The following is a 10,382-nucleotide window of genomic DNA, read 5'->3' as shown; positions in this document are numbered from 1 at the left end:
GACAGGGCGGGATCCCCGCCAACCAACGGGCTTCGCGCCGCCTCCGGTTCCCTCTCTTTCCGCCTTCTGATTGGCCGAGCTGCTGCTGCCCCTCCGCGCCCTTGTTCCGAAGCGGCCAGTTGCTTCGCTGGGCGCCCGGCGGCGGAGCGGCGTCTCCCGAAGCGCCTCTTTCCCGCGAGGAGGGCTGTGCCGGCGGCGCTCCGCCCGTGAGGCGCCATGGAGGGCAGCCCCATCCCGGTGCTGACGGTGCCCACGGCGCCCTTCGAGGACCAGAAGCCGACGGGCGGCGGCGGCCTGCGGAGACCCACGGCCGTCTTCGAGAGCCAGCGCAACTACCTGCCCAACTTCGTGCAGAGCGTGCTGTCCTCCGTCGACCTCCGCGACCGCCAGGGCTGCACCATGGTGGTGGGCAGCGACGGCAGGTACTTCAGCCGGACGGCCGTCGAGCTGGTGGTGCAGATGGCGGCGGCCAACGGGGTAAGGGCGGCGCAGCCTCGGCGCGGGGTCCCGAGTCAGGAAAGGAAGGAAGCCTGGCCGGAGCGAGGGGCTCTTTGGGCGGGGCGCGCTGGCTTCCTGGCCGAGGTGCCCCCCTCTTGCTCCCGCGTTGCCCTCCCCGCTCGCCGCCACGTACGGGGAGCGAACTCGGGGCCGTCTGCCGAGGCAGAGACTTTCTCCCCCGGGAGCGGCTGCAGCTTCCCCCAACTTGCCTGCCTTCTCCGATGTCTAATGGCACCTCCTCCCCATCTATGCCCTTGAGTCTCTTTAGGAGTAAGAGGCAGGTGGACAGACGTGGGATTGGCAAATGTGTGGAGTGCTTTTACAAAAGATTCTCAGCATTTTCGACATTTAAGAGGCACAGAAAGGTTCAGTATCCCAGGAGGAGATGTACCCTCATTTATTAATGCCCGACTTTAGATTTTGTCTCATCTCATCGTCTTTTGGAATAGCATATTTGTGTTTGAGGCAGTCAAGTCTGTCTGACCCTGTGCCTGCTTCCAGAGAACAATGTTACTGCAAGTGGAATTACTGTAAGAAGGTGAATATAGCTCTGGTTTGTTCCACTCAGATGGTGTCTGATATGTTTAACTTAGATTGCTGTAGTTTGGCTGCTTTTTTATGCTAGAGAGAAATATTTAAATATATATATTTAATAGTATATATATTTGCCACTGGGGATAAAAGCTGGATTTGGTGGTACACATTTTCGGAGTGGGAAACTTAAGAGAATATCATCTAAAGAGCTCTGGGCCTTCTGGTTTTTTGTTTTGTTTTGTTATGACCATGTGTTGCATGGTTTTTGTTTGGCACAAGCTAGCTCAGGAGCTTTACAATGCCTGTGCAGTTAACAAAAATAGAGCTTGAGGTTGATGTGTTCCTGTGAGAGAATGTAACATTCCTACAGCTGGAGATGGCTCTAGGCACTCTGGTACTCACAAAAGCATTAAAAAGTATTAAAATTTACCCCTTTGCCTGGATGTTGTTTTGGATGGTTGATTACCTCATGTCGCTTCTATGCCAAAGTCTCCACTTTTCCAATGACTTCAGCTTTGTGAGCTGGTTGTTCACTTTCAAAAATTCCCTTTCATCTGTGCTTCTATTAGAAAGTAGCCCAGACTTTCTAACAGCACACATAACATTGACCAAACCAGACACTGGGTCCCGATGGGTGACCATCAAGAGGGGGGCAAGGAGGTGCAACCTTGCTTCTTCTACTCCATCTTTCTGCAGCTTTTGATACCATTGATCCTGGACCCAACAGATTATTTGTTTCTCTGCCCCTGCCCCTTCTGGTACATAAACTTTCCTTGTTCTTTACAATATCAAACCTTTGATGTTTTCTTTGCCATTCAACTTCTGAGCACCAGATGCAAGTTTACCAAGGCGTTGTTGGGAACAGAATCTCTGCAGAGCCTACAAGGACCTTCATAGCTTTGCATGGTAGTAAAACTGCACTGCAAATGGATCAAATTTTGTGGTTTTCAGATGTGTAATAATACTGGAAACCAGTACCTCACATTTGGAAGTTAGCATCTTATTAACCTTATAGTGCCTTAACTTGACAATCATTCCATCTCTGATTTATTTCAGCATTTTTTCTAAACTATTTTGCCCATAACCAGCATATGTTTGTAACTAGAACACAGGGGAAAGCAGAAAGCTCAGTGGTGAAGCACATTGCAGGTTCAGTCTCAGATAGCGCTGGGAAACGCTTCCATCTGAAATCCCGGAGAGCCTTTGCCTGTCAGTGTGTAGACCGAGGGTGGGGGATCCTTGATCCCACTGGCCTCTCCTAAGGCCCCACTCCTTCTCCTCAGCCCTCTTTTTCTCTTCTGCTGAGTTATAACCTCCAATGTGCTGAGTAGGGCAAGGGCTTAAATCTCCCCTTCCCACAATCTCTCTCCATGATCAGAGTTTGCGGCTCAATAGCAGGGAAAATGGCATGCAGCTGAGTCCCACTGCTGAGCTGATCATGGAGGAAGAAACAGAACAATCAAGACATAATGCTAAGCATGCAGTTGAGTGCGGTGCATGGGAAAGCGGCAGTGACTGTACTCTCTTTCATTTTGTACGGTACCAGGCCCCCAGAGCAGCCATTTATGTTTTGCCATTCCCCATGGCAGCCATTTTATGACTGGTGCCCACAGTACTCTCAAAATTCAAAATATGCCTACTGGTTCAAAAAGGTTGGTGTGCCCTGCTCTACAGCAGTAGAAGTAGCCTTTGTAGTCAGTCACGGCCCATTTGTTTTGGGCCAAAGAGAGAAACAGGAACCAGATCATGCAGGTTTCACAGCTTGATGGTGCCTAGGCACTTTCAGTGGATCCTCTTTGCCCTTGCTTCTCCAGATACTTTGCTTTTTTACTGTTGCTTAGAAGCGCATCATAGGCACATTGGCCAACAACACGATTTTGCTGTTTGTATTTGCTTATTAAAAGATAACTCACCTGCACTTTTGCACTGTTGGGTGTTATATGGAATGTTGATTATGTTGTGGGACAATTGAGAAACAGGTTTTGATGTGAATGGTAGCCATTCTCTGTGCCTTTCTGTTGTTGTTTTATACCTTTAAAAGTTTTTTAATACACCATGTTTGTACCACAAGAACTATGTGTGTATGAGCAACAATTGAAAAAGCTAAGGGAAAGCTTTTGGCAATCTGTAAAAAAAAAGAATACTTATATTTTCTCCACCCTTTTAGTACAATTTGGCAGAATGAAGACAATACTATAATAATCTAGAGGCAAGTGGCTTGATTTCAAAAGCAGCTTCAGGGACAGAAAACAGGTCATAAAAGGATAAAAAACTACTCCAAAACAATTCACAGTATACTTTTATTTTTTAAAAAAATCATATGTAGGTTCTTCAAAAAAGACACACAGAAAAACACACAGAGATGCCTGAAAGTTTTCTGAGTTTGAGCTTGGAACTAGTTCCCAGTTTACAAGCACATCCACTCCAATCCCCCCAAGCCCCTCCTCTGCCTTTAAATTCCTCTTATCAGGCAGTACAGCTGAATGATGATGGCAGTACAACAAATGGTAATGCCCCTCCAGCTGCAAGAAGGAAGGTAGGAAATTGGATCTCTCCCTTCCCTTTCTGGCCAACTGCTAGATCAGCCGGGGAAGGGGGCTTCTGCCATTAACTGGGAGAAGAAATGTTTCTCAAGGACCCTTGGGACTGTCTCTCCCCTGCAGCATGCCAGAAAGGAAGGAGAGGGTGTAGATCTTCCTTCCTTCTTCCTTCTTTTACTGTGGATTGAGTGCCAACAGGGGAGATATGGGGGGGGGGGCTAGGTGAGAAAGAGAGGACAGGAAATTCTGAACTTACCGTATTTTTCGCCCTATAGGACGCACTTTTTCCCCTCCAAAAATGAAGGGGAAATCTGGGTGCGTCCTATGGGGCGAATGCAGGCTTTTGCTGAAGCTTGGAGAGCGAGAGGGGTCTGTGCGCAACTACCCCTCTCGCTCTCCAGGCTTCAGGAACACATCCGCAGCCTAGGCAGCCCTACGGGAGGTCCGGCAGGGATGTCTAGGCTACGGATAGCAGCCTGCCGCCCAGCGCGAGGAGCGCCCTGAAGCAGAGCGCCCCCCGCGCCAGGCAGACATCCGCAGCGTGGGGAGCCTTGCAGGAGTTCCCGGCAAGGCTCCCCACGCTGCGGATAGCAGCCTGCCGGCCCCGCAGGGGGGGGGCGCCCTGATGCAGAGCGCCCCTCACGCGGGGCAGACATCGGCCAGCCCCACAAGCTCGGGGGACAACAGGGAGGCGCAGCGCCGCCATCCCGCTGTTCCTCGACCTGGTTCTGTTTCCCCAACCTGCTTTTGGGGGGGAAATAAAGGGAAATTTTTTTCCCTTTATTTCCCCCCCAAAAAACTAGGTGCGTCCTATGGGACGGAGCGTCCTATGGGGCGAAAAATACGGTAAATTGGTTTGGGAAATAAAGCAAGCTTTTCCTGACTTCTGCGGAAATAAATTGGACAGCGGACAGCAGTCCAAGCAGTTCAGTTTGATTTGGGCTGCGGGAGTTCATCTATCTCTAAAAAGAATAAAAAGTAGTTATTAGCACATTAAAAACTGGGAGAGCTCAGTTGGTAGCGCATGCGACTCTTAATGTCAGGGTCGTGGGTCCAAGTCCCATGTTGGGCAAATGATTCCTACATTGCAGGGGGTTGGCTCCATGGTCCTTGTGGCCCCTTCCAATTCTACAATTCTATGATTCTGTTAAGGCCGTGATTTAGAGGAGAATGACATAACGACAATGGAGAATTACAAGAACTTTACTATCCACATTAAACAATCGTATGAATGAGCCCCAGGTTTTTTTTTCTTGAGTGCTGAAGTCAAAGGGTTCGTCCTTTGATTTGTGTTTGAGCAGCACCCCAAAACAAAAAGAGGGAGGAAGGAACAGAAAGATGGCTTCTCTGCTTAACCTAACTTTGATGTTCTTCCATTTATTGATCACCTATTCTTCCTCTTATCTTCCCTCCTTCTTTTCGGGTAGTAAAAAAAGAAGAATCCTAAACTTTCCCAAGGAATTGTTGACCACAAACATGTTTCTTTCATCATTCTCATCATTTGTATCTTTACAGCAATCCTGTCAGGTTGTTTGGCTGAAATGCTGTGAATGAGGTTTGAGGCTGAGTGTATGTATGTACCATATTTTTCGCCCTATAGGACGCACTTTTCCCCCTACAAAAATGAAGGGGAAATGTGTGTGCGTCCTATGGGGCGAATGCAGGCTTTCGCTGAAGCCTGGAGAGCAAGAGGGGTCGGTGCGCACCGACCCCTCTCCCTCTCCAGGCTTCAGGAAGCTATCCGCAAGCCTTGCAAACCCGGCAGGAGTTCCCGCCGGGCTCGCAAGGCTTGCGGGCGGCAGCCTGCAGCCCGAAGCCCGGGGAACGCTCCGGAGTGCACCCCGGGCTTCGGGCAGATATTGGGCAGCCCCACAAGCTCGGGGCACAGCGGGGAGGCGGAGCGCCGCCATCCCGCTATTCCCCGACCTGGTTTGGAGGCTGGCAGTGGGGAGAGGCAAGCTTCTCCCCACCACCAGCCCCACAAGCTCGAGGGACAATGGGGCAAGCCGCTGCCCCACTGAGGCTAGGGAGGCTCAGGGAATGTGCAGGCGACCTTGGAACGGACAGCTCATGGAAGAACCCCGACCAAACCCAAGAGGAGGCGTGTAGTGGTGATAGGGGATTCCCTACTGAGGGGAACAGAAGCAGTGATTTGTGGGCCTGACAAGATGTCTCGGGAAGTGTGCTGTCTCCCCGGGGCTAAGATCCAAGATGTAACTGAACGACTGCAAGGAATCATAAAACCCACTGACAAATACCCCTTCCTCTTGGTTCATGTGGGAACCAATGACACTGCAAGCAATAGCCTCCAGAAGATCAAAAGAGACTACGAGGCTCTCGGCAGGAAATTGAAGCAACTAAATGCACAAATTGTCATCTCATCTGTCCTCCCAGTTGAACGACGTGGCCCAGGGAGAGAGGGGAAAATAGTGGAAGTGAACAGCTGGCTTCGCAAATGGTGTAAACAGGAACGGTTTGGATTCTTAGATCACGGACTGCAGTTTCTTGAAGATGGACTTCTGGCAAGTGATGGGCTGCACCTCACAACGGTTGGGAGGAATGTTTTTGCCAAAAATCTCAGAAACCTCATCAGGAGGGCTTTAAACTGACTAATGTGGGGGAGGGAGACAGTGCTCCTGAAGGTAGGAGTCTATCAATTAATGAAGATGATCATCCAAATGTCATAGACCAAATGGAGCAAACAGCATGCGGACCTAGTGGTGGGAGGAAAAAATCCTTAAATAAGAGACACGGGGGAATGATTAATGGACTTCAATGTCTGTACACTAATGCGCAAAGCATGGGAAATAAACAAGATGAGCTTGAGCTCTTAGTACAGCAAACTAAATATGACATAATAGGCATCACTGAAACCTGGTGGGATAAGTCCCACGATTGGAATGTAATAATGGGGGGATACAATCTATTTCAGAGAAACAGACCAGACAAGAAAGGAGCAGGAGTGGCGTTATATGTCAAGGATGTGTATACCTGTGAAGAGATCCAAGATTTAGATCCTCAAAGCCAAAGTGAGAGCATTTGGGTCAAAATTAAGGGAGAGAAGAATAACAGAGACCTCATTGTGGGAGTTTACTATAGATCCCCAAGCCAAACGGAGGACATAGATGATGCCTTCCTGGAACAGATGGCCAAGCATGCAAAAGGAAGGGAGATAGTAGTAATGGGGGACTTCAATTACCCGGATATTTGTTGGACGTCAAACTCAGCCAAGAGCATAAGGTCAAACAGATTCCTCACTGGCCTTGCAGACAACTTCATTGTCCAGAAAGTGTCAGGGAACTTGTCAGGGAACTTCATTGTCCAGAAGTGGCCTTGCAGACAACTTCATTGTCCAGAAAGTGGGAGAAGCAACAAGAGGAACAGCCATTTTAGATCTAGTCCTAACCAATGTTGATGACCTGGTTAGTGGGGTAGAAGTGGAAGGATCATTAGGCGCGAGTGATCATGCTCTTCTGAAGTTTACTATACAGCGGAAAGGAGCAGCCAAGCATACTAGGACTCAATTTCTTGACTTTAAGAAAGCCGACTTCATAAAACTTAGGGAAGTGCTGGGTGAGATCCCATGGACAACAATACTAAAAGGAAAGGGAGTTCATGATGGCTGGGAGTTTGTTAAGAGGGAGATAGTAAAAGCACAACGTCAGGCAATACCAATGAGACAGAAACATGGAAGGTGCCTAAAGAAGCCAGGGTGGCTATCTAAAGAACTTTTAACTGAATTAAGATTTAAAAAGGATGTGTACAAAAAATGGAAAAGGGGGGAAACCACCAAAGAGGAATTCAAACAAATAGCCAGCACATGTAGACACAAAGTCAGAAAAGCTAAAGCACAGAATGAACTCAGGCTTGCTAGAGAGGTTAAAAGCAACAAAAAAGGCTTTTATGGGTATGTTCGTAGCAAAAGGAAGAACAAAGAAACAGTGGGGTCACTCAGAGGAGAAGATGGTGAAATGCAAACAGGGGACACAGAAAGGGCTGAACTCCTCAATGCCTTCTTTGCCTCAGTCTTCTCCGATAAAGAAAACAATGCCCGACCTGAAGAATTTGGAGCAAATGATTCAGCAAAGGAAACACAGCCCAGAATAACTAAGGAGATAGTACAAGACTACTTGGCTAGTTTAGATGTATTCAAGTCTCCAGGGCCAGATGAACTGCATCCAAGAGTATTAAAAGAACTGGCAGATGTGATCTCAGAACCACTGGCAGTCATCTTTGAGAATTCCTGGAGAACAGGCGAAGTCCCGGCAGACTGGAGAAGGGCAAATGTTGTCCCTATTTTCAAAAAGGGGAAAAGAGAGGACCCAAATAATTACCGCCCAGTCAGTCTGACATCAATAGCAGGGAAGATTCTGGAGCAGATCATTAAGCAAACAGTCTGTGAGCACCTAGAAAGGAATGCTGTGATCACCAATAGTCAGCATGGATTTCTGAAAAATAAGTCATGTCAGACTAACCTGATCTCATTTTTTGACAGAATTACAAGCCTGGTAGATGAAGGGAACGCAGTGGATGTAGCCTATCTTGATTTCAGCAAGGCATTTGACAAGGTGCCCCATGATATTCTTGTAAAGAAGCTGGTAAAATGCGGTCTTGACTATGCTACCACTCAGTGGATTTGTAACTGGCTGACTGACCGAACCCAAAGGGTGCTCATCAATGGTTCCTCTTCATCCTGGAGAAGAGTGACTAGTGGGGTGCCACAGGGTTCTGTCTTGGGCCCGGTCTTATTCAACATCTTTATCAACGACTTGGATGATGGACTCAAGGGCATCCTGATCAAATTTGCAGATGACACCAAACTGGGAGGGGTGGCTAACACCCCAGAGGACAGGATCACACTTCAAAACGACCTTGACAGATTAGAGAACTGGGCAAAAACAAACAAGATGAATTTTAACAGGGAGAAATGTAAAGTATTGCACTTGGGCAAAAAAAATGAGAGGCACAAATACAAGATGGGGGACACCTGGCTTGAGAGCAGTACATGTGAAAAGGATCTAGGAGTCTTGGTTGACCACAAACTTGACATGAGCCAACAGTGTGACGCGGCAGCTAAAAAAGCCAATGCAATTCTTGGCTGCATCAATAGGAGTATAGCATCTAGATCAAGGGAAGTAATAGTGCCACTGTATTCTGCTCTGGTCAGACCTCACCTGGAGTACTGTGTCCAGTTCTGGGCACCACAGTTCAAGAAGGACACTGACAAACTGGAACGTGTCCAGAGGAGGGCAACCAAAATGGTCAAAGGCCTGGAAACGATGCCTTATGAGGAACGGCTAAGGGAGCTGGGCATGTTTAGCCTGGAGAAGAGGAGGTTAAGGGGTGATATGATAGCCATGTTCAAATATATAAAAGGATGTCACATAGAGGAGGGAGAAAGGTTGTTTTCTGCTGCTCCAGACAAGCGTACACGGAGCAATGGATCCAAACTACAAGAAAGAAGATTCCACCTAAACATTAGGAAGAACTTCCTGACAGTAAGAGCTGTTTGACAGTGGAATTTGCTGCCAAGGAGTGTGGTGGAGTCTCCTACTTTGGAGGTCTTTAAGCAGAGGCTTGACAACCATATGTCAGGAGTGCTCTGATGGTGTTTCCTGCTTGGCAGGGGGTTGGACTCGATGGCCCTTGTGGTCTCTTCCAACTCTATGATTCTATGATTCTATGAGGCTGTCCCTGAAGGTAGAAGAGGGAGACGGAGCGCTCCGTCTCCCTCTTCTAGCTTTGGGATGGCTGCGGGGGGGGGGGGGGAGGAATAAATTTTCCCCCTTGATTTCCCCCCAAAAAAACTAGGTGTGCCCTATGGGGCGAAAAATACAGTATGTAAGTTTCTTTGGTTCCAGTCTGACACCAACTACATTACACTGATCTTAATTGTGGCAAAATGATCAATCACTCCCCTCTTGGGAATAAATTCCACCTCCTGGCTTAGTCACAGTTTCTGAATATGTCAGCACTGACCATAGTTAATATTAATGAGGATTACAACATTAAACTTTATAAAATTCAACTGGCTGCCAAACATCATAGCTTTTTCGTCTGTGACATTGCTAAAATCAGATCCTTTCAAAACTATTCCTTCTGCTATTTTTTTAATCCAAATTCTGTTTGTTTCCTACCTTGGTTATTGCAATCACGAGTGTTTCTTACTCCTTAGTTCCTTCTTTTGAATTCCTCTTTCATCATAGGCTTTTATCTTAAAAAATTTCATGGTCTTGTTCCTGCTTATCTCTTTTCTCTAATTTCTTCTCTGCTTTTGCAACTTTGCATCTTGCATTTGAATAATCAGGAACTAACATATTTAGTTAGTTAGGAACTAACACTAAATATTTGTCATCACTTGTACATGCTCCTGTCCCAAGAGGAGAGATTTTGTCCCTGACTTCATGCTGAATATAGTGGTACCTCGGGTTACATACGCTTCAGGTTACATACGCTTCAGGTTGCAGACTCCGCTAACCCAGAAATAGTGCTTCAGGTTAAGAACTTGCCTTCAGGATGAGAACAGAACTCGTGCTCCGGTAGCGCAGCGGCAGCGGGAGGCCTCATTAGCTAAAGTGGTGCTTCAGGTTAAGAACAGACCCCCAGAACGAATTAAGTCCTTAACCCAAGGTACCACTGTATTTGAAATGCAGTATTGTGGGATGTGAAACACAAGAGCATCCCTAGAGTGGACATAAAAGGGGATGTCTGGACCAGCCAGTCGGAACTTCCTGTTTCTCCTAGGCTGGGACAGACTTCCTCTGCATGTGGCTAGAGGTGGGTGTGACCTCACCTGCCCAGGTAACAAAA

At 47.6% G+C, this 10,382-nt stretch overlaps 1 protein-coding gene across 1 annotated transcript in view; it reads left to right on the top strand.

Annotated features, from left to right (window-relative positions):
- Nucleotides 1-216: 216 nt before the first annotated feature.
- PGM5 (phosphoglucomutase 5) overlaps nucleotides 217-10,382 on the top strand; it is a gene marked incomplete at its 5' end in the record, with an annotated part of 109,422 nt that continues 99,256 nt past the window's right edge. Inside the window, one exon of the mRNA XM_082241588.1 lies at nucleotides 217-477. Coding sequence (XP_082097714.1) covers nucleotides 217-477 — 261 coding nt within the window. The remainder of the gene's footprint in view (nucleotides 478-10,382) is intronic.

Source organism: Podarcis vaucheri (genome assembly GCF_965113315.1).
Source record: "Podarcis vaucheri genome assembly, chromosome: 11".
In the NCBI taxonomy this organism is placed as follows: Eukaryota; Metazoa; Chordata; class Lepidosauria; order Squamata; family Lacertidae; genus Podarcis; species Podarcis vaucheri.
This window is presented reverse-complemented; position numbering and strand designations above follow the sequence as displayed.